Source organism: Tiliqua scincoides, chromosome 3 (genome assembly GCF_035046505.1).
Source record: "Tiliqua scincoides isolate rTilSci1 chromosome 3, rTilSci1.hap2, whole genome shotgun sequence".
Taxonomy (NCBI): domain Eukaryota; kingdom Metazoa; phylum Chordata; class Lepidosauria; order Squamata; family Scincidae; genus Tiliqua; species Tiliqua scincoides.
The window spans coordinates 62,661,592-62,686,501 of NC_089823.1; the positions used below are offsets into that span (position 1 = coordinate 62,661,592).

General features: G+C 43.4%; 1 protein-coding gene across 1 annotated transcript in view; it reads right to left on the reverse strand.

Annotated features, from left to right (window-relative positions):
* Positions 1–4,564: 4,564 nt before the first annotated feature.
* KCNJ6 (potassium inwardly rectifying channel subfamily J member 6) overlaps positions 4,565–24,910 on the reverse strand; it is a 30,965-nt gene continuing 10,619 nt past the window's right edge. The window contains exon 2 of the mRNA XM_066619915.1: positions 4,565–4,890. Coding sequence (XP_066476012.1) covers positions 4,565–4,890 — 326 coding nt within the window. The remainder of the gene's footprint in view (positions 4,891–24,910) is intronic.

Below are 24,910 nucleotides of genomic sequence, written 5' to 3' on the forward strand. Positions count from 1 at the left end.
GAGGAATAATTTCATCATGTATTATATCAATCAATGTGTAATTTCATGCAAAATGTGTTCTATCTTTGTTCTATCAAAACATAGCCAAAAAACCAGTGGGGGCGGAGTGATGGTACATCACCACGCCCACCACCTGGGGTGTTGCCCTGCCCACTGCTTGGGGCGGTGACGCGCTGGCATCCCGCACTGGGTGACACGAACCCTAGTGATGCCACTGTCCCAATACCTAGAGCCATCATACCCTTATAGACAGGTTCCCCAATCTAGCCAGGAAGATCTGCATGTACATACAGATGCAATGGGGCTACTTATCCTATCCCCACAGAATCCAACACAGACATGTCAGATGAAGATATACACCCCCATCTAGGACTACTAGTTGCACATAGCAAAGTGCTTCTAGAACTGTACTGGGGTCAGGGAGAGCTCCATAAGCAAAAATAATCAACATGTTCAGACACCATGGCAACATACACAGGGCGTCCAATAACATATTAACTTTATGTACAATGAAACAAGCTGTATTTCACAAGTGGAAATGAATGGAAGTAGCAATTCTATCCCTTCCTGATGAAACTTGTGAACTTGGATGGTGAAGTCACTGAAACACCTCTTGGGGAACTGCCAAAGTAGTGAAAGCCATATGGAAATAACTTCCATCTGAAAATGACTGGGAAATATTTTTCCAAGTTCCCATACATATCAGAGTCACTGGTTTTGTCAGACCAGCATAACATCTTAGCCTAGGAATGAGTACCCTTTCTGGGCATTGCAAATCACAGATTAATAATCTCTCCATGAAAATTAACTGACTGGAAACTGTATTCAGTAAAAATCAGCACACAGATGTAAAATTAATGTGAAGAATCTATCACAGTGCAAAATTTCTACCTGTCCACTAGATTTATCCTGAGTTGTGTATTTTAAAACATGATTTTTTAAAAACTATTTCTATACAAAAAAATAATTTAAATTCTTTTCCATATAATTTTATTTCCAGATTAGGCAGGCATAAACACAAAATTAAGGCTGTTTCATGTTTGTTTTCATATTTGAGGGAAATGTCTCATTTTGTTTGAATGGGCATTTGCACTATGGACTTGGAACTACTGATCTTCTATGTACACACTTGGCTGTGTTCTGCCAACCTTACTCTGAATAGTAATTTACTCTGGCATTAGTTGCTACCAAATTTATTGAGATCGTTCAGGATTTTAATGGTTTCAGTGAGTAAGCCAGCTTTTCCGCAGGCACAAATAATGTAATATTGCCTTCCTTTGGGTGCTGTAATGTCCTTTACAAAAATATCTCCAAGCCTGATTCCAGGACTCATTGCCACAGCAAATAGGTTTGCACTGACACAGGCAATGTTACATCCCATTTCTTTTCCCTGATCCCATGTGTTGTGATAATGCAGCATATGAGGTCAATGCACCATTATGACATCAGCTGATGCAATGTTGTGCCATAGTGCAAAGATGTTAAACAGCTTAGAAATGATGGTGAATGTCTCACTATGGTGAGACAAAGTGGAAATGGCTAGAATGGAATTGATATTAATGCATATCGTAGGGTTGTAGACTCATCCCACATGAGATGATTCTGATGTGAAGAATTTGTCAAATGACATTTGAAGTAGCTCCTTGTGCTACATATAGGCATACTTGTGTTCTAGATAGGGCTGCACCATTTAGTGAATAAGCTGGTTAGATTTAGGGCACAATCCTAATCAGGTCTACTTAGAAGTAAGTCCTATTTTGTTCAATGGGGCTTACTCTCAAGAAACTGCAGTTAGGATTGCAGCCTCAATCAATAAAAATATGCTGATTTCCACCAAAAGTACCCTTTATTAATTGGTGTGCAGATTTTTTAAAAATTATTTTCAATATGTATTGAACAAGACACTTGCAGATGGCAAATGCTTTAAAAGAGGCATTCTCTCTGCTGTGTCAGAAAAAAAGGAAAGCATCTTTTAAAATAATGCCTGCTGTAACATATGGATATATCATCTAAAAAAAAAGTCTTCAGATTCAATTCATTAATCAATCAATTGATTAAGATTTCTTTAATAAGATGACAACTGTAGTGCTAAAGATGATTTTGTAAGCAAGATTCTAGCCTGATGACTTGGCCTGCTTACAGATTTGATCCTGGGAAAAGTATGTTCCTTGCCAATTTCAACATAATTCTTGTTTATTTCAACATAATCCTAATTTATTTAGGATTGGTGTATCAGGCTGGCTCTTGATAGATTCCTTAATGGAAGAATAATAGTAAAGAACCCTGGGGTACAGGCCTAGTGTTTTCATTAATGCCTATCTATGTGTTGGGTGAGGCCACAACTCAGTGTTACAGCCAATGCCTGGCATCTCCAGATACGACTGGGAAACATCCCTGTCTGAAGCTCTAGAGAGCCACTATTAGTCAATAATCCTGAACTAGATGGATCAATGAATAAACTCTGTAGAAAGTAGTTTCATATGTACATATGTTCACATGGACTTGAGCTGATCTTCTAATCTGATAATCTATTGATGCCTTGCCACAGAGTGTTTTCACTTCTACATGAATCCATGGATACAAAAGAGCTTTACTAAGTTTTTAAAAATGTCTACCCACTTTTCAGTAGGGAAACTTGCTTGATGGATTGGAAATCTGTAATGATCAAATCTTTGCAGGTATACATGACCTGGAATCAAAGGAAACAGGATAATGATCCAGATGTGCTTTCTGTGGTGTCTAAAATGAAGAGAAGTGTAGTGTAGGGGCGACAGGTGAAGCAGAATGCCCCATCGTAGTCCACAGCTGCCCTGCTTACTTACACCCAAGGAGGCTCTCCTTGCACTTGATTTCTCGGGTATAAGTAGATCCTCTTCAGGTGTAAGCAAGTGGAGCATTTCCATGGACTATGATAGGCAGTTCTGTCTCACCTGCCACCCCGCACTGCATGTCCCTTCTAAAATGTTGGTTCAGGCCACGCGCATGCAATGAAGAGCATTTGATCCTGCTTGATATTCCTTACCAGGGCCTGTACCTAGAACAATCGACCCATTTTTATACCACATTTACAAAAGATGGTTTGGCCTTAAATATATGCACAGGTGACAGAATGGATGGGATTTTTCACATAGACGTTGCTTCTGTCCATGGGTGGTAGTTGATCATTGGGAGAAACTGTGACACTGGAAAGCACTTAAGGCACTACTCATAAGTAAAGATGGCAGATTGAGGGCTACAAGTTGTGCTCACTGACATCACATTAAACTACAGATGTGAAAGGATGACACAGTGGTCATCCCAGGGGATGACTTTGGGGGAAGATTTAAGACATATGAAGTACCTCTTAATGATAAGGAATCTCACTGATAAATCTTCAGCTGAAATTCAGTTCTTTTTTTCCCCTCAGGAGGAACTTCAGCTGAAGGTGCCTTCTGCTGAATTATGTATAATAGTCAAAATTTTCCATGGCTTATATTGTTGTTCTGTATTTGTGTGTAATTTCTTTAACTGAATGTTTTTGAAAACCAAAGAGTTTCCCAAGGTATTGCACTTAAAGGGAAATAGACCAACACAAAATCTTTTATAGACCAATGTTATACAAAGAGTCCCTTGCCTTTGACAAGAATCTGCCACAATTAAAATTCTAACTGTACTGCCCAAATAACCACAAATGGTTTTTATCATACAATATTACAAAGGACAAGATAATTTTGTAAACAGTTTCACAGTATATCAGGATTCATGTTGCAATTTCTCTGCTCCCAACCCCCCTCCCCCAGACCTATGGCTTTTTAGAGTCAGCTAAATCATCGCTTAAGAAAAATAGTGAGGTACTCTAAATAGCTGCCAGTCTGGAACAATGAGGAAAATGGCATGCACTGTTGGGGCAGTTAAGTAAGGGTGCCAAACAAATTCCATAAACTTCCAGGATTAGAATAGAAATGCCTTCTCAGTGGTGGGTTTTCTTTTTTGCATCCTATTATTTTCTAGAATGAAACCTACTAAACTTAGGTTGATTACGCACATATGTACATTATTTAGAAGTTCCTTACTACAGTACTTTTGTACATGCTTGGTTTATTACTAAACTGAAAGAGAAAGAAATTACATAAGGCATTATGTACAGTATCTCATGGAACAGCAGATCCTTCTGCTCACCTTGGTTCTTAAAACTGCAATGCCCATTTTCTGCAGTCCTCTCATTCAGTTTAGGAAACTGTCGTGGGATACATAAAAAGTGGGAGTTAAAGAGTTAAAGCTCAGGACATGAATGAACATTACTTACAGTCACGCAATTTGTTTTTGGCCAAGGTTGACAACTTTTGCCCTTTATCAAAAAATAAATAAATCCAATGCCAAACCATACATCTGCATAAGAGAACATGGATTTCTCCAGTTGAAAAAGAAAACAATGATAGAAGATTACATTGAAAGTATAGAATATTGCAGTTTTAACCCAAATCTTTGCTTATCTTATGGGCAGGTAGGTATTTTACACCTTAAACATTCCTTCCTCTCGTCCTGTTTAAAAGGAGGTTTGTGGTTCTCTGTCCCATTGGAGGTTCTAAACTTTGGACTCATTCTCTAAGTTGGCCACATCACCGTTTCTTTCAGTTTGTTCTTCCTGGTTCTTGGCCTCTTCTTCAGTATCCAGGTCAGCACGCTGGTCTAGTTGGCTGGACACAGACCAAGTGAGGGGCAATTCTGCTCGACTGGCCATCTCTGCCAGTTCTTTGGCACTATAAGACGGTGTGTTTGTCTCATATGTTTCATGAAAGTTATTGTAATCAACTTCATAAAATCCATCTTCTAGAGTGAGTACGGGTGTGAAACGATAACCCCACAGGATCTCGCTGGCAACGTAAGAACTTCGGGCTTGGCATGTCATCCCTGTGTTGAGAAAGAGAGAGAGAAATTGAGAGAGAAATAAAGAGAACAAGTAGAAACAGTATACTATCAGTGATATTGAATAGAGTTACTGAACACACAAGATTCATAGGAAAGTTGTACTATGAAGTAAGTCAACATTTTGCTATGCCACAGTTCTATTAGCATGGACAAATGATCATCTTGTGAGGATTTAGTAGTTCAAAGTTGTGTCATCCTCCATCTTTTCTACTGTATACCGTCAACATTTTACTGTACACTGTCAACAGCCCTTTTCTGTTCAACACATAATTTACTTTTGGAAAATCACATTTGAGAATGGCTTGAGAATATTTGTAATTTAGAACTGTGTTAATTTGGTTATCTTTTTGATAGTTCTTAAGTGGATCATGTGGTATGTAATTCTTCAAATTTTCCCTATCCACCACCTACTTTCAACTTAGGATAAGAAAATGTTCTCTAGTACTCCACATTTGATTCCTATCCCAACCTGAGGTCTCATGGCAAGTAATTAGACTTTTTGTTCTGTTATTCTTGTTTTATATCACCGCCAAACTACACTGTGTTACAGAATGGTTTAAGGAATATTGATTGGGAAAAATAGTGTATCACACTTTCCTTATACTATAGGAATAGTGATGGTATGTTTATCAGTGAACAGAAAACCTAAATACTCACACTTGTACAAATTCAGAGACTACAAAGAACATCTCAAGAACATCACAAGTGAGCGGCAGCTTTTTAATTTTTTTAATTTAATTTTTTTAATTTAATTTTTAATCTTTTCAACATTAAAAATGGGATCTGTAATGGTCCCAAATCAACCATCCAGATCTCCTGGCCTTTGTACCAAGTTTCTGGGAATACTTGGATAAAGCTCTGCTCTAGCCCCCTCCCCCTTAACACTCCCTGTCCACTATCTGATGGTGCACTGGCCATTACCACTTCCACAGTACAGAGAATTCAGGGCATGGCTTAGTCAGGTGGGTCCTTGGTTGAATGTGGGCCCTCCTGGGTCCTGGACCACTCCTGAACCAAGCCTTCCAAAATAATTACCATGCAAGTAAAAATGGAGCTCAGATTGCCCTGGGAATAAAGTACTTCCTATCACATGTCTTGGCAGCTACTTTTGTGACATTGTTACAACACTGAAGACTTTTCTGCAAGGCTAATAAAAGCGATTTGCTTTTAAATTCTTTCTAACCATGTATCCAGTACCTTCATAGCAACTGCAACAGCAGGGGAACTTTTAATTCTTTAGCTATGTCTTTTCTAGGTCACAAGGAACACATCTGAATGACTATATTTCTCTGCTGCTTAATCTGTAACATCTAATTTTATCAAGTAATGGGACCTGAGCAGTGGAAGAAACAGGATGTGTGCTTGATGCCTGTAATCCTTGGAAACAGGCAGTGCAATTTTCTTCGACAAGAACAAGGCCAGGATTTTGCACTCTAACTAATACCTAATTAAGTGGGTTCATATATATTTTAGACACCAAATAAGTATGCATTTTATTGGTTTGTTTGATTCTGTCTCAGAAGTGACAAGATAAGGTGTTTGACAGGAAAATGCTTTGGGGAATTTTATATTTAACCATATCCTCAGGGGTGGATGGATAGAGGCTTCCTGTCGCAAATACTCACAGAAACTCACCCTAGGTAACATGGACAGGGAAAGGCAATTGACTGAATTGGAACAAAAAGCAGAGAATAGAAGGGTGGAAAAAAGGGTACAATTACCTGTGGATAATGACAGTACAGGTTGGCAACCTTCAGTCTTGAAAGACTATGGTATAAGCCTACAGCACCCAGTATTCCCAGGTGGTCTCCCATCCAAGTACTAACCAGGCCTGATGCTGCTTAGCTTCCAAGATCAGGCATGTGTAGGGTAACAGTTACTGCCTGATAGTCATAGAAAGACTAGGTGGAAGAAGTGAAATTTGAAACAGAATATAAAGAAAGCAGGATAGATGATACGTAATAATCTATGTTTGGATTACACTCACTCACTAGTGGGAGAATCGCAATTCAGAAACCAAGTCAGATAGATAGTTGATGTTTGGTATAAATGAACAAATGAAGCTGCCTTAGTGTGAGCCAGAGCATTGGTGCAACCAGTTCAGTACTGTCCACACGGACAAGCAGCTGATCTCCAAAGTTTTAGGTGATGGTCTTGCCCAGCCTTGTCTGAAAATGACAGAAACTGGCACCTTCTGCATGCACTACTGGGCTCCACTAGTGAGTTATGGTGCCAGCTTAACACACTCTGAAAACAAATACAGGACTGGATTGAGGGATCAATGCAGACTAAAAGCAGACCACAAGGAGATAAAAACAAAGCCTTGTTGAGGGAAAGAGGGAATGCTAACCAATGTTGAGGGAATGCTAACCAACTCAGTAACAACTAGCCAATGCTGTTTTCCAAGATGGGTAGAAAATAGAGTTGTTTCCATTTGTCATGGAGAGAGGTAGTAGCCACACATTCATTCATTTTTGCTACTATCTGATGATGAATGCAAAGATGCTTTGGGGATAGTCAATATGCAGAAAGATGCTCTGGAAAAAGTGCAGTATCTTGAGTCATACCTTGTCCAAAGTCTTTGTGTCCTAGAATCTGATAGGGTGGGGTGTGTGAAGATCACATTAACTACCTGTCTGACCTTTCTGCGACTAGTTAATAGTGATATATGGAATCCACCCTTGATCCAGCTGGTAGATCAGACCCTACTCTGAGATGCTGGGATACCAGTGGTAGCTTTCTTTGCAGTTGCTTGAATAGCAATGGGGATGAAGCAGGGAAGGGAAAATCTTACAGTTGAATTTCCTGTTTCTCTGGACATTTTCCCACTTCTGCATTCTAGACTACTCTCTCCAAGAAAGACTACTGAAAACAGTGGATTACAGGGGGCCAACCTGGCCTTTGTGGGATCTATGTTGGAATTCCTGTTTTCATTTCATCAGAGTGATTTGCAGGTTGCCCCTGAGTCACCACAGTGAAGACCTAAAAGGGTAAGTTACCAAATATAGCTCAGAAGTGTATCATTGTGCTACAGCGTGGAATTTTCACAGGCTTCACATGTTTTCTTGTTTTCCCATGCAGTGATACATCAGTGCCAATGTATTTATATTGGCAACCTTCAGTCTCGAAAGACTATGGTATCGCGCTCTGAAAGGTGGTTCTGGAACAGCGTCTAGTGTGGCTGAAAAGGCCAATCCGGGAGTGACAATCCCTTCCACACTGGGAGCAAGTGCAGTCTGTCCCTGGTCTGTCTCCCTGGCTATGGGCCTTCCTTCTTTGCCTCAGACTGCTGGCAAAGTGTCTCTTCAAACTGGGAAAGGCCATGCTGCACAGCCTGCCTCCAAGCGGACTGCTCAGAGGCCAGGGTTTCCCACTTGTTGAGGTCCATCCCTAAGGCCTTCAGATCCCTCTTGCAGATGTCCTTGTATCGCAGCTGTGGTCTACCTGTAGGGCGCTTTCCTTGCACGAGTTCTCCATAGAGGAGATCCTTTGGGATCCGGCCATCATCTATTCTCACAACATGACCCAGCCAACGCAGGCGTCTCTGTTTCAGCAGTGCATACATACTAGGGATTCCAGCACGTTCCAGGACTGTGTTGTTAGGAACTTTGTCCTGCCAGATGATGCCGAGAATGCGCTGGAGGCAGCGCATGTGGAAAGCATTCAGTTTCCTCTCCTGTTGTGAGCGGAGAGTCCATGACTCGCTGCAGTACAGAAGTGTACTCAGGACGCAAGCTCTGTAGACCTGGATCTTGGTATGTTCCGTCAGCTTCTTGTTGGACCAGACTCTCTTTGTGAGTCTGGAAAACGTGGTAGCTGCTTTACCGATGCATTTGTTTAGCTCAGTATCGAGAGAAAGAGTGTCGGAGATCGTTGAGCCAAGGTATACAAAGTCATGGACGACCTCCAGTTCATGCTCAGAGATTGTAATGCAGGGAGGTGAGTCCACATCCTGAACCATGAACTGTGTTTTCTTTAGGCTTATCGTCAGTCCAAAATCTTGGCAGGCCTTGCTAAAACGATCCATGAGCTGCTGGAGATCTTTGGCAGAGTGGGTAGTGACAGCTGCATCGTCGGCAAAGAGGAAGTCACGAAGACATTTCAGCTGGACTTTGGACTTTGCTCTCAGTCTGGAGAGGTTGAAGAGCTTTCCATCTGATCTGGTCCGGAGATAGATGCCTTCTGTTGCAGTTCCAAAGGCCTGCTTCAGCAGACAGTGAAGAAAATCCCAAACAAGGTTGGTGCAAGAACACAACCCTGCTTCACGCCGCTTCGGATGTCAAAGGGGTCTGATGTGGAGCCATCGAAGACAACAGTGCCCTTCATGTCCTTGTGGAAGGATCTGATGATGCTGAGGAGCCTGGGTGGACATCCGATCTTGGGGAGAATCTTGAAGAGGCCGTCCCTGCTGACCAGGTCGAAAGCCTTTGTGAGATCTGTGAAGGCTATAAAGAGTGGCTGTCGTTGTTCCCTGCATTTCTCCTGCAGTTGTCTAAGGGAGAATACCATATCAGTGGTGGACCTGCTGGCTCGGAATCCGCACTGTGATTCTGGATAAACGCTCTCTGCAAGTACCTGGAGCCTCTTTAGTGCAACTCGGGCAAACAACTTTCCTACAACGCTAAGGAGAGAGATGCCACGGTAGTTGTTGCAGTCACCCCTGTCACCTTTGTTCTTATACAGCGTGATGATGTTTGCATCCCTCATGTCTTGAGGTACTTCACCTTCTCTCCAGCAGAGACAGAGAATTTCATGCAGCTCAGTAGCGATGATCTCTTTGCAGCACTTTAGGACTTCAGCAGGGATGCTGTCTTTTCCAGGTGCCTTGCCAAAGGCAAGGGAGTCCAGGGCCACGTGAAGTTCTTCTAGGGTTGGTTCACTGTCAAGCTCCTCCAGCAAAGGCAGGCACTCAATGTTGTTCAGCGCTTCTTCGGTGACTACATTTTCTCTGGAATATAGCTCAGAGTAGTGCTGCACCCAGCATTCCATCTGCTGCGCCCGATCCTGGATGACCTCGCCTGTGGCAGACTTCAGAGGGGCAATTTTCTTCTGTGTTGGACCTAGGGCCTGCTTGATACCGTCATGCATCCCCTTGATGTTGCCTGTGTCAGCTGCTACCTGTATCTAGGAGCAGAGCTGAAGCCAGTAGTCGTTAGCACATCTCCTGGCAGTCTGTTGGACTTTGCTGCGAGCAGCTCGGAGGACCTGCAGGTTGTGCTCACTGGGACAGGCCTTGTGTGCTGCTTGAGCTCTCCTCTTTTCCTCAATGACTGGTGTCAACTCCTCAGAGTGGGCTTCAAACCAGTCTGCCGTCTTGTTGGTCTTCTTGCCAAATATGGACAAGGCGGTGTTGTAAACGGCATTCTTGAAATGTTCCCATCTGTTGGATGCGTTTGCATCGACCGGGCCTGGAAGAGATTCCTCAAGCGCTCGTGCAAATTCCTCCACTTTTCTCTGATCCTGGGTCTTGCTGGTATCAATGCGAGGTCTTCCTTCCTTTTTCGTGTGATACAGTCGCTTTGTTTGCAGTTTCACTCTGCTGCACACCAGGGAGTGGTCAGTGTCACAGGCAGCACTCTGATAGCTGCGTGTGATCTTGGTGCTGGGAAGGCTGGAGTGTCTGGTGAGAATCAGGTCGAGCTGGTGCCAGTGCTTTGATCTTGGGTGTCTCCAAGAGATTCTATGTTGGGGCTTCGTGTTGAAGAACGTATTGCTGACACAGAGACCATGATGACAGCAAAACTCTAGCAGGCGTTGGCCATTCTCGTTCATCTTCCCAATGCCAAACTGACCTAAGCAAGTGGGCCACGAACTGTTATCAGCACCAACTCTAGCACTGAAATCGCCAAGGATGAACAATGGCTCTTTTACGGGGATCTTCTTGATAGTGGTGGCCAGGTCATCATAGAATTTGTCTTTGGCTTCTGCTGGAGACGACAAAGTCAGTGCATAAGCACTGATGAGAGTGACAGGTCCTGCTGATGACTGAAGCTGCAGGGACAAAATTCTTTCACTTCCCACAGTAGGTGGGATGATGGACTTCAGCAGGGAATTTCTGACTGCAAAGCCAACACCATGTTCCCTGGTTTCGTTTGGTGGTTTTCCCTGCCAGAAAAATGAGAAATTTCTCTCCTTGACAGATCCAGAATCTGGAAGCTTCGTCTCTTGAAGGGCGACGATGTCCATCTGCAGTGTGTTCAGCTCCATGTCGATGACAGCTGTTTTGCGTGTGTCATCAATTTCTTGCAGGTCATCAGAGAAGCCAGGTGTCATTGTCCTAACGTTCCTGGTGCCCAGCTTTAGGGCAGGAGTTTTCTGTTTTCTGTTGCATGGTGCAGAGTTGTCGATCCGCTTGTTGGTTTTCACCCTAAACCCCACGCACCCCGTGAGGTTAACGGACCGTGGTGAGGCAGCACCTTACTGACTGGGGACTGCCCAGCTTAAGGCAGGCGGTAGCTGCCCAATGCGATGCAATGATCTCTCCCACTGTCGGAAGCAGCCCCTGGCATCACGCTCTATGCCAATCGAGCGAAGACTTATAACCGGTAAACTGCTGCTTCCTGTGTTGTGCCGACGCCGTATGGCGAAGTTGGAGTGTACTCTCCAGTGCGTGAAGCCTGGGTAAAGAAGGTATGGAGGATAGGCTGTTACCCATGCAGCAAATCCCCCCTCTCCACGTCACTGAAATGGTCCAATGGAAAGGCAGAGGCCAATACGGTTGGTTCCAGCGGCGTCGCAGGAGTTGCCAGAACATGACTGTGTTCAGCCATGAACTGCCTCAGGGACTCCGGCTCCTGATTTTGCCTCGAGGTTGACTCCTGAAGCCTTTTCCATAACTGGATATAGCCACAAGGCAGTGGAGGTTTGGGATCAGAGTTTTCCTTCTCCTAGATGAGCTGCCTTCCCCCCCTCCCACCCCGGATCCTCCGTTTCACTCACACATCACTCCCCCCAACCTCCAGGCACCCACAATGCTCCTCCCCCGCACCTTCCGCCTCACCCACACATCCCTCCCTTCAACTTTCAGGAACCCACAACGCCCCTCCACCCCGCACCCCCCGCCCCACCCACACACCACTCCCCCCAACCCCCAGGCACCCACAACGCCCCTAGTGGGTTGTGCCAACGCTACAAGTGCCAATGTAGCATCCACTGTATCCTGTGTGTGTGTGGGGGGGGGGGGGTTGGCATGTTGAGGAACATTTGTTTCCTTCCCCCAGGAAAAGTCCCTCTGCTGCCATGGGTCCATTCAGACCTGTGCTAGTGGGTTGGTGAGGGCTACTAGTGTATCAGATTTTATTATATTGTACAGTTGGCTTCTACATATCATCTGAAGCTGTACTTGAAGCAATTAAAATGTAAAAGATCACCTCAGATCAATAACTCATGACACTGCAACCTTGAGAAGCATCCACAGTTCACTGCTGCGCTGTTGTGGTTCTTTTTTATTTGTGGTTGAGGACATTGCTGGGCCTGGCTTTCATGAATCCTGTGTAGCAAAGCACTCTGTTCAACCAGACAGATGTTAATGAGGCATGATGTCGGGAAATGTAGCATAAAGCAAAGACATGCTCTTCTGTCCTAGATTGTTGAAATATATGGTGTGCTGTAAACTCTGCCATTTAGTGGAGCCAGTTAGTCAGTTCAGAGGAAATGGTGCAACTTTAAAATGAGGGAAATGAACCACAAATAGGTGTGTGCACTGAAATAATTGTACAGCAGTTAAAAAATAGGTGTTTGTGTGTCTGAAAGAAGTAATTGCATGTAGCCACAATTCTCAAAGTGGAAAGCAATTCTCCCTATTTGCAGTTTTCATGTGGAATCTTTTCAAAGTGTTCATTAATGTTCTGCTGTGTTTGAAATATTTTCCTTGTGAGAACTCTGAAGTGCTGTTTGTCAGTGTCAAGCATGGGGTGGGTAGTGTGGCCTGCCCTGGGTACCATAAGGGGGTGCCACATGCCCTCCTTCTTCTGAGAGAGGCAAGAGGCATGAACTCCTGTAGCTGCTGGCTGGCTCTTCTGGGTTCATCTGGCCACTATGCCAGGCTATGCAATGCTGCTTGGGCTCTGAGCACAGTCGTGGACACTGAGCGAGGCTGAACAGTCCAGTGTGACAGCTGGTGAAATCAGAGTCCCTCCCTGGCATGGTTTTGGAGAGCAAGAACACTTGGAAGGGGAAATTGTTACCCTAGTGCAGCCTGTGAGCAGCAAGAAGGTGAGTGTGTGGGAGAGCACATTGGCTTGCTTCTTCTGTTGCCCTAAGCTGGGCAACTTGGTTGCAGCTTGGAGAACTCCTGGCTGCACGTGCCCTTCTCCTGCATGGCAGCTGGCTCCATGGCTGGATGAACCTGGAAGAGCCAGCTTGCAGCTGAGTGCAAGAGTGCACACCTTTTACCTCCCTCAGCAAGCCAGGAAGTGTGCCAGCATGCCCTATACGCCTTCAACTGCTGGCCACCTCTTCTACACTGACCAAGATCCCATTTGCCTCCAGGCCATCCGAGATCAAGCAAGAGTTGGGCAACCCTGGCAGTGATTGGTACTCAGGAATGGCTCAAAGGGGACAGGGCTGGTCCATGGCTGTACTGGATGTCATCCCCCTCAGGATGCCTCTGATGTTTATGTGTTGTGTGAAGAGGGGGTACGCGTGACTGGTTGGGTGTGAATATACACAGAAGCACACACAATTGCTCTTGATTCTAATGGGTGAAATGACATTTCTGAGCGTTTTTCATTCCATTTTTGACAATGCTGTGGGAGTTTTGAACAAAGTGAATAATGCATTAAAAAAATAAAACAAGTAAATGCTTTTTTTAAAAAAAAGACTGCATACCTATTTAGAGCCCAAAGCAAATAAAATCATTATCAGCATGAGTTAACTTTGACGACTGTGGGAACAGAATAAACAATCTACTTCCACAAAGAAAGAACCAGGAAGTAGCAGTCAAATGCTGCAGCAATGCATGGGGGGAAAGGTACAATGAATGACTTTAAGCCATAGCAACAAAGCAAGTGTTTAAGGATGAAACAACAGTAACCATGGAATACTAGAAAGTCAGTCACCCTCTATATAACTACACATTTAAGAAATGAACAAAGTTCTCCACATTTCCTTTTTTTCAATTAATTTTTTAATTATTTTCCAAAATAAAAAAACAACAACAAATATAAACAAACACATAACAAACACAAACTCAATACACAACACAAAAACACACACACAAAAACATACTGTTGAAGGGTGCAGGCAATCATATATCAATATAATCAATCAATACCTATTTTCTAATCTTGTTCCTCTTCTAGTTTAACCTCTTAATAGCATTTATCTATCATATCATATCCTGTATAATATATCATGTATACAATATATTCATCTAAATGCCCTGTCTTATACATCTACAACTTCATTTTCAACCAAGCATAAAATGGTCTCCATTGCTCTATCTGTGTCGGTTTACGCTGTTGATACAAAATCCCTGTAAGCCTATCCATTTCCCAAAGTTCTCCACATTTCCAAGTGCTAAGTTCACTCTTTATGGCAAAGCCTGTGGAAGGTGGTTGCCAGGCAGAAAAGTAAAGCACGTTGCAGACACAATTACCAGTTTGGCAACACACCATTCCTTGCCGATATTGCATGGCTGCCAACCCTGGCAAGACAAGAAAAATCTGGTTCTGAGGCAGGGTCCAGCAATAAAGGGTGGGGGAAAGAGCATAGGGGCAGGAAAACAGGGAATTTTTTTTTTAAAATGTGTTACAGGTGGACATCAGTGGATACTGGAGTCCACCTTTACATGGCTTGTTACAAGGTATAGATCAGTGTTGGCGAACCTATGGCACGCGTGTCAGAGAGGGCACTCCGAGAGTGCCAGAGAGGGCACTTTTCTGTGGGCACGCGCGTGCGCTGAGCCAGGCAGCCTGGAGCGGGGCGCTGAAGCTGCTGTCTCCTCTCCCTTCACTCCGTTGCCCCCACCTGCCCCCCGTTTTTCCCTTCCCCAACTCTCCAGCAGGCTCAGCCAATCAGCATCCAGCAGACTCCTGGCTTTTTCTGTTAGAATGGCTCAGGGCCCTTCACTGGCTGAAGACCAGCCAATCCTGAGCTGCTCTCCAACTCAGCCATTTGAACCTTTGCAGCCCGCCTTTCCAACTGCCCACTCAGTGCCAGGAGAGGCTTTTCCTCCGCAGCACAGGCGCAGCTGGGGGTGAGCAGCACAGCCAGAGACAAATCCTGCGTGTCTACTGAGGAGTCAGTCTCATTAAAGTCATTGGGGCTTGCTCCCAGGAAAGTGTGGCTTGGGTTGCAGCCTGAGAGCCCACTCCTAGGCATGTCTACTCAGGAGTCAGTCACATTAAAGTCATTGGGGCTACTCCCAAGAATGTGAGGGAAGGATTGCAGCCTGAGGGTGCAGCGCGGACATTCCCGTGGTGGGGATGGAGAGGAGCTAGGCTGGAGGGGAGCATAGCTCACAGCGTGGCATAGCTGGAGGGGAGCAGAGCACTCGGGCCACAGCTTGGGCTTTGTGGCGCCAGCCCTGCACGTGCTGCTGGCCCTGCCTTATTGCCCGCTGGAGGCTTATCTGTAAGAACGTCACACAAAACTAATTTTTATATTATCTTAAAGGTAAACCACAGAATTGCTTCTCCAATCCTATTGGAAAAGAAGTGCATGCACAATTTCACATAGCTGTGAGCATGAAATACAGCATGATGCAGCCATCCAACCAGCCCCATTAGAGTTGATGAGACTTACTCCCAGGAAAGAGTGGCTGGGATTGCAGCCTTGTAGCCTGCTCCTGTGCATGCCTACTCAGAAGTAAGCCTCATTAGAGTCAATGAGGCTTACTCCTAGGAAAGAGTGGCTGGGATTGCAGCCTTAGAGCCCACTTCTGTGGGTGGGGCTTTAAAAGTTTTTTTTTCTTGTTTGAGAAAATGAGCAGCGGTAAGGTCTTGCAGCCACCCCTTCCCTGCCAATATTTCCTTACCCAGCATGTAATTAGTCTGTGGAACTCTTTGCCACAGGAAGCAGTGATGGCAACTTGCCTAGATGCCTTTAAGAAGGGATTGGACAAATTTCTAGAGGAAAAGTTCATTACGGGTTACAAGTAATAGTAGGTAAAAGATGTTAATGTATGAGTTGTTTTTTCTAAACTAAAACCTCAGTATTCAGGTTAAATTGCTGTGTTGGCACTTTGCGATAAATAAGTGGGTTTTGGGTTGCAGTTTGGGCAACACTTACCTCTGGCACACACTGTCGCAAACGTGCCATAAAGCACGTTTACGAGGGTTAGTGCCAGCCGAGCAGCAGAGCTGGCCCAGTGTGAGTCCACATTGGGCCAGTGCCAGTGGGAGGGCAGTAGTTGCCCAGACCACTGGGCAGTGGAGAGGTGAGTGAGGGTGTGGGGAGGAGGCGTTCTGGGGCAGGGGGAGGCAGAGTGAAGGTGGGGGAAGGCGTAGCAAGGGGAAGTAGTGGGACTGGTGGAGCTCAGCCTGACATGGGACTCTCTGATTCTGGGCTGGCTCAAGAGCCACTGCAGAATTGAGTAGCCCCATTGCGGGGCTACTTCCCATATGCAGAGGAAGGGGACAAAAGTCCCCTTTCCCCGAGGAGTTGCCATGGGCTGCCTGGTTGCGCTCAGGTTGCTGTGGTAGCCATTTTGTCACCATGGCAGCCCTGTGCTCCAGGCAGCTCAGGATTGGGCTGTAAGTCAAGGAGTCTTGTTTGAAACTCCAGGACTTTTGTTAGTAGTCACTTGGGAACATATACTAGTCTCTGGAGACTTCAGCCTAATCTTGGGGGGAGGGGCTGGCAAGCCTACTTCCCCACTCCTCCAGCTACCTGAGACATTCCCATAACTGCCCACAAACTTTCAAGCCTATCTTCACAGCCACAAGAGATAGACAATAGACTTTTTTTTGTTTTTGTCTTTCAAAAGAAAGATTGGAGGGAAACAATGGAACACCAGCAAGGGTAGCAGCAAACACTTCACCAACTAGAGCAAAGGCAAATAAAGGAAGGGGGGAGGGGTAGTATGATTTGCAAGCATTTTCTCTCTCTAAGAGAGCGAGAGAGAGAGAGACGCCACTTCAATTTGCTTTCTTCTTCAACGTAATCAGAAGATGTGTGATTACTTTATTCAGTTAATTAAGTTCCAGATATCAATTAACACAATAAATGGTGATGGCTAGAAAATCTCTTCCATTTTCATTTGTTTCATATGATTTTTCAGGTTATGAAGAAGCTGCTCTTAAATGCTTTGGAGGAAATCAAAGAGTTGATCCAGCCCATTGCAGGTCATCCACTTCCTGTGACTCCTTTTTACCATAGTACAAGCAGTTTGTGTCAACCAACCAAAATAGCTTTTGAGGGCTGAAACTGCCTCTATCATTGCTCTATCAAATGTTGGATTCTGTAGGAATTCACGTATACTGCATGGAATGGATGTCACATTGTCTTACCATTCCATTGGAGACAAGTGATTGTGGATGCTGCTTGTGATAAATGTCTGCCAGGATGTTTACTATTGTAGAAGCAGGTGCATTTGGGGCAGCTTTGCGCCTTGTAGAGATGCATCAGGCTGAGGTTCATGAGGTTCACTCTTGCAAGTGATGGAAAGCATCACCTGTTGAATTTCTAGCCCAATGTAAAACTAAAAAGAAAAGTGTGGATTCATGAAGCCTAATTTGTAAAGTGAGAATACAGGAGACTGTACAAAATCTTGGTGCAGAAATTAAGCCAACCTCTTTAACATTCAATTTCCCTTGCTTTTTGGATCATGAGGGGAAATTTAAAGCAGCTCAGCTCTCATCATGAACTGAAGGTTTTTAATATTTTAATTTTCTTGGTTTTTGGAATGGTAATTTTTTATTGTTGTAAACTGATTTTCAATTTAAAAAGTTATCTGACGCACACTTGTCTGTGTGTAGCGCTGGGGGCTAGAATGTGAAATTTTTACCTTTGTAATACTTACACATCAGATGCTCAAACAACTTCACCTGCAATATTTTGTCAAACATGTATAGGAGTGTGTTTTACTTCTTAAAACACTTTTTGTCCAAGAGTGTCAAAATTAAATACTGTAACTGGTTTTAGTATCCTGCTTCCAATGTTCAGGCGCCCCTGTAATGCTGAAGAGCAGAGTTTGATGCCTACAACAACTGATCATTATCACTGATGATTCTTCTTGTAGAAGTAATGCTGTGCATAAATAGCGTAGTGACTGGTCACAGCATCTCCCATCAGAATTGGAATTGCAAATCCCATTCCTGCTAGCATCAACCCACCACAGTTCTCATGTACCCCTCAAGCTTCTTCCCAATGCCCCTAATAATGACCAACAGGTATGTTTTAGGGAAAGAGAAGACAACATGGAGGCTTGTCTTTGTATGCAGATAGGATGGGGGAACACTGAATCCTCCAGGCCCTGTTCTACTCCTGATGACAGAAGCGCAATCAAGCTAAACTTCAGAATGGCCTCAGGACAAACATTATGTTCTGATTCTGGCAGAAAATAAACCATCCAAACTGCAGTGGGCGGGAGGAGTAGCCCTTGCCCATCACTCATTATATTTAATGCACAAGGCATAAGAATGCCATTGCCCTCTTTGTTGAAGCTAGGATTTATGTTTTTTTTTTTTTAATTCTCTGTAGAAATGGAGCACTTAATGACCCAGTTCCAGGCAGCATTGTTCTTAATGACAACACAAGCAAAACAATTTACGTAGTTCCTTTCTTCTTGCTTTTATTACAGTTGCCAAAGCAAGGCTAATTTGGGAAATGTTGATACATGGTTGGGATTCTCGACCTATGGCTGAACTTGTTCATCTTTCTTTATCCTGACATTATCCTGTCACTGCTATGTGAAAATAATAGAGCTGCAGGCTTTAATCAATTGATTGGTATGGTTAATTGATTAGAACATTGTTCTTTGATTAAGAATTCCTCCCTCTCTGTGGCATAGCTAGAGGGGGTGCAAAACACTAAGTCTTGCAGGGAACCCCACTGCCACGTGCAAGGGGCTGGCTCCTCCCCTTCAGAGCCATTCCAGGCCGTGGGAGCAAAACAGAGGCATACACTTCTGTTTTGCTCCCACCACCTAGAATGGCTTTGAAGGAGAGGGGGAGGGGTGCAGTGAGGTTCCCTGCAAGACTTAGGGAGAAATCCTAAGCAGCTTTCCAGCACTGACATAGCTGTGCCAATGTGGCAAGGGGGCCTCCTCACGGAAAAGCCATTTTTGCTACTTTACCTTGGGGCTGACTGCAGTTAGGCCAGTACTGAAAGGTGGTTAGGATTGTACCCTTAGTGCTTTGCACCCCCTCTAGCTATGCTCGGATTCCTTCAAAAAGGCAGATGCACACTTTATGAGGGGAAAGTGCTAATCTTGTTGTTTGGGGATTTTCTGTGAATATTCTACTGACAAAGGTTCCCTATTGAAATAATTATGAACATTTCACAATATCAGAGCAGTGGAATGAATGGCTAATAGGTTTTCACAAGCAGGCAGTTGGCTGAAGATTCTCTGCATGTGGCTCAGAATGCATCTCATTATGTTGGCATTAAATTTCATGGATGCTCTGCTTGCAGGACTTCAGGATTCCTCAATGACCAAAAAGTTATGACAAAATAATGACTGTTTGAATTGCCAGTTTGAGTTTGGCCCAAATAATTACTTCAAACTCTCTGAACTTCACCACAGAGATCATTCAATCTCTTCCAAGATTTAATGTGCTCCCTGGGGCATTTGGTGGGCCGCTGTGAGATACAGGAAGCTGGACTAGATGGGCCTATGGCCTGATCCAGTGGGGCTGTTCTTATGTTCTTATGTTCTTATAAAATGGGCTGATTATCATAACATGAGAATTACCTTTGTCATCTGAGGGAAGGAGAAGGGAATTTAACTGTCAGCAGTGGGTAGACAATTAACAGACTTCAGAGAGGCAGTGGGACAGTTAAGACATTGTTGCAAGAGAGTAAGTGGGAAATGATGGATGGATCAGGCAATAATAAGCATATGGTGAAACTGAACAACAAAGTATCACAAGAAGCTGAAGTGCAGTGTGCTGAGATAAAGTCAACAGAGCAACGAACATGGTTTAGTATCACCTCTGTAAGATACCCTTCTTAGGACTATGCCTAAATTTTTCCCCTGTTATCCTAGCAACCTGTTTTAAGGATTGTTCCTGGGGCTTACTGATAGTCATCATGGAATGGCAGGAATGGCAGACTTTTACATTTGAAAGGGTAGCCTGAATGGTTGGGACATGTGGAATAAATACAGTTTTACCTTCTGCACATCCTGTTAAAACTCTACCCTCTGTGACATTGTCCTTGGTGTGGAAGTTTTGGTAGATTCAAATTATGTCACAACATTGCAGATGCACCTTGGAAATAAGATGTTGAACTGGGATTCTAGGTGGATTCAGTGTGCTGATGAATTCAGTTCAACTGTATGATCTGCATCTATCACTGTATCAGCTGAACACTGCATGGGCAGTTTTACCTTCCATCTAAGTAAAATGCAATTGTCTCACAATGTAGTTTTTATTAGTGAACCATAAGCATGAACTATGTCAAATTTCAGATTTGTAGCTTAATGGAAAACAGGAGACCTGTTGATGAGTATACGGACAGATAAGTTTGGAGATAAAAAAGTGTTCAGGATGCCAATTTCATGATCATGGACTGACTCTGATGTTACTATCTGCTGGTCACACTCACTGCATGATTAATAATGAGAGTGTGCCCTCCACCCTCAGGGTTCCACTCTGTTTTGCATCCATGCCGGGTGGAAACTATCTGAACTGGCCCTACTCGTATGGTGTCAATGCTACTCCCCACATCGGTATGCAGATCCGAATGGCACACTGGGGACACACATACAAGCAAAAAATCACATTATGAGTATGGTCGGCAGACAGTATTATCGGAGTCAGCACATCTGATAATGGAATCTTGGTTTCTCTTTAATCTTTACAATGGATACTATTGAATATAACCAACCTTACCTGCTCTATGGTCCAGTTCATACCCTGCCTTCAATGCATGCTTGCTACTGTGATGTGTTTTCTCCCACATCACTGTTAGTAATGCTCATACAATAGTGCTCATGTGAATAAGGATGGCAATACTGGTATGGGCCATTAGCCCAACCCTTGTGAAGGTATGTTTGGGCTTTAGACACACCTGGATGTCTTTGCCCACAAATCGGTAGGGACAGCTGAATCCTGTTGAGACTTTTTATAGTCTTTGGAACCATTGACTGTGAAGTGTTGGTGTCATATGTGATTCCCTTTACTAAAGATTATTATGCAGCAAAAGCATTTATGCAAATCTGAGTAAACAAGTAACTTGTCCTCTGAAGGGCGTACATGTATTTGTGTGTGGGGGCGGGCAGTGGTAGAATGGTGAAGTCTTCTTCATTCCCATGTACTAATCTGTGTAACACCCACACACTGTTCCAAGTATGTGGAATTTAACAACTTGACTTGAAGATTGTTCATTTTCAGTTATCATAGAAATATAAAACAGTTTCTTCAGTTAACAGAGGAGACAGTGTCATTGACGTCGAGCCAGTTATGTGGGTGTAAGATGATTAAGGTGAATGTGATGTAGGAGGAAAAGGAATCCTATAATTTTTTTTTTAAGATTGTATTTGTAGCACAGTTAATGTTCTCTTCTAGAAAGACTGGGGTTCTTATTATAAAGATATCACCAATAATAAATCTAGGACATAATTCACTGTCACACCACAGTCTGGGAGCCTAGTTACAGCTAAGCAAAATAAAAATGGTGTCTGAAAGCTACCCAATCAGAATGAAAGTAGTTCATGCACTCAGTCAGCATTTGTTTTTCAAAAAGTGCAAATTTATGGATAGATGGCAAAGTGGCAGAGATTCCTGTGTGATGGATGATAACATATAGAAATAGCTCATATTATGTTTATTTAGATTCTACCCATCTTCCCACACATGCTAGGAAGATGAAGTAGTACAGTATATTTATAATTCACTGCAAGTAGTCATGGGAAACATTTGAAATCACAGAATGTTTAATTCTATGGGGAGGAAATGGTATGTCTAAACTTTAAAATTTTATGTTCTTCAATAGTTTTCACTTGGGAGAGCTGAATTTCAGTTAATACAAATCAATGAGATTCTATATTGTTAACATTTGGAGGTATATGCCTTAATTTTGTAGAAATGATCATTAGTGCTGGCACCCTTTGGGCAAAGTCCTCACTGCATGCCCTTTTCCGGCCCCGAGGGTTCATTGGATGCTACCGTTACCTCTGGTGTTGAGAAAGATCAACACAGGCAGGGGGCCCTTTGATAAGTGTGGGTCCTTGGCAAGTGCCCAACCTACCTGACCACTGATGGTTGCTACTGTTTGTTTGTTTTTTATGTAACCAACATTCACTTTCAGGGTATGAGTACCGCTGCTAAGGGGCAAGATGATTTTTGCTTTTCCAAAAACTCAGGGGCATTCTTAAAAAGATCCCAAACATAAAATAAGTTTTGAAAGGTCAGAAATAAAATTACAAGATTAATATAGCAATTAAACATGAAGGGCCAAACTGTAGTTAGGCAGGTGCTTGAAGTTGACATGCCCATTATATTTTTAATTAGCAGCTATAGGGATACCTGACCTGGTGTGGGACTACAGCATGGGGAGAGGGACTTAACCATTTTCCGTTGCCATGACCTTAATCTAGATAGTACCTGTAGCTGCTATGTGGCCAGGTAGGGAAATTCAATTGGCATCAGTCTGGATCAACTTGGATCAGGACAGTGAATGAGGCAAAATGGTTAAATCATTCAACCTATGCTACAACCTGCCCCCCCCAATGGTGGTTATTGAGAGTATAAAAACCAAGTGCATCAACTCCCAGTATGTGCTGAATGTAATGTATTGTTGGGCCCTATGGCTGAAGTCGAAAACAAAACATACTTTTCTGCACATAAGCCCCATTCATCAAGATGGAATATACTGTACTTCTGAGTCATCATAAATAGGTTTGCGCTCAATAGCAACAATCCTATGTATGTTCTTCTGAGAGTCAACCATACTGTCAGAATTATTTTCAAGTACATAAGTATAGGATTGTGCTGTGAATGAAAGTTATGTCGACATCTCTAAAACCTTCTCTAAAACCTGAAATGACAAACTTATTTTCTTGTCCAGTTTTGCATAATCTACATTAATTAATTTGCAATAATTTAGATAATTTGCAGTAATTCGAATTCTGGCAAATATCTGAGATTTAAATGATAAGAGAAAACACAGTAACATTTTTAATTTGTGAACACTTTAATAGACTCTTTCACACATATCATTGGGTATCCCCAAAAACTCAGAGCCAAGTTTGTATCACTATCAGCCAGAACTTGCTCTCTTGCTCTGTTGCTTAAATACCTCAGTTGTCTTTTACCAGCAATAAAATTGCTTGAAAGCAGTTGTCAAACAAAATTGGTTCTGCTCACCTTGGAGATGTGCTTGAAATAAATAGCTCAGCTTTATTTTGTGAAGGAGAAAATATTCCTATTGGCAACTTAGAATAACATCCAAGCACAATTTAATTAGGTTAGCTGAAACTTAATTCCTGACTGTCAGTAGCTATCTGTCCCAGTCTTTGTCCATCTTCAACTCAGGGAGAGAGAGAGAGAGAGAGAGAGAGAGAGAGAGAGAGACTTGGAAGTCCTGTTGAAACCACTAAACTGCTCATTTAGAATATGTAAGACCATTTTGAATTCATATTATTCCTCATAGGTAAAGGTGTTTGAAAATGGTGCTATTTACCTTACTCAGAAGTAAGCCATTGTGTTCAGTAATGCTGTAATCCTATCTAACTAACCGGAAACAAACACCTCTGCTCATAGGTTTATAAAGGTGTATTAAAGTGACCAATCTTTATACGCCCATGATCATTCATTCATTGGCATCCTTCAGTCTTGGGAGACTATGGTATCATGCCCATGATGCAGATTTCATATTCCTTAGGTATCCTCTAGGACTTGGCCTTGTAGATCCCTTTGACATTCAGGACCCTGGACAGGGCACTAGAGGAAGGCTATGGTGCATATATTGCCACCTAATGGCCCAATCCTACTAATGTTCTGCAAGCAGGGCACTCTTTATGGCCGTTGCAAATGGCTTTCTGAAAGTGAGTGGAGCTGCATGGTTCTGGAATGCCAGAGCAGCCAGATGCATGATGGTGAGACATGGAGCAGCTGCTGCCAAAGGTAGGTCGGTGGGGGAGATGGAACGAGGGCAGGAGGAGGGCAGAACAGGGTGGGAATGGAGGTGGGGAGGTGGGAAGATCAGGTCTGGGAAGGGGGCAGGTTTGGTGGCAGCAGTAGCAGCCTCTGAATCCAAATCCCCTTCTCGGACCCAATTCCACAGCCCAAGTCCATGCAGACCTGTGCCAGTGGTTTCTCTGGCACAGGTTCAAGTAGACTCCTCTGGGCCTCAGAGGCTTGCTCCTGGGGTACGGGAACATTTTTATGTTTTTATATTTCCCCACACTGTTGTAAGCCACCTTGGATCCCTTTGGAGAGAAAGTCAGGCTTGAAAGTAAGTAAGTAAAAGTAAATTGCCAGAGGATACCTCCAGAACTATCCCCTCTCTCAGGATGTGGCACAGCTGCATCAGTGGAGGGGGAAAAGGATAGGATTGGGCTGTAAGTTGCCTCCTTAAGGTAAAGACATAACATGTCCTTCAACTGTTATACTCCTATGGCACTATATGAAGTTTGCTTCATATAAACTAGAACATTTCTAAAGCTTGTTTTGTTTTTAGAAACATGGATAAATCATAGTTGATCCAGTGATGTGTGTCTTCCCTACATACACAGCTGTGAAATATGAGAAAGGAAAATTAACAGTTGTGGTTGAATATTTGTGAGTGTGTGTGTGTGTGTGTGTGTGTGTGTGTGTGTGTGTGTGTGTGTGAGAGAGAGAGAGAGAGAGAGAGAGAATGTACAAACACAAAATGTAGCCTGCAGCTTTCAAGT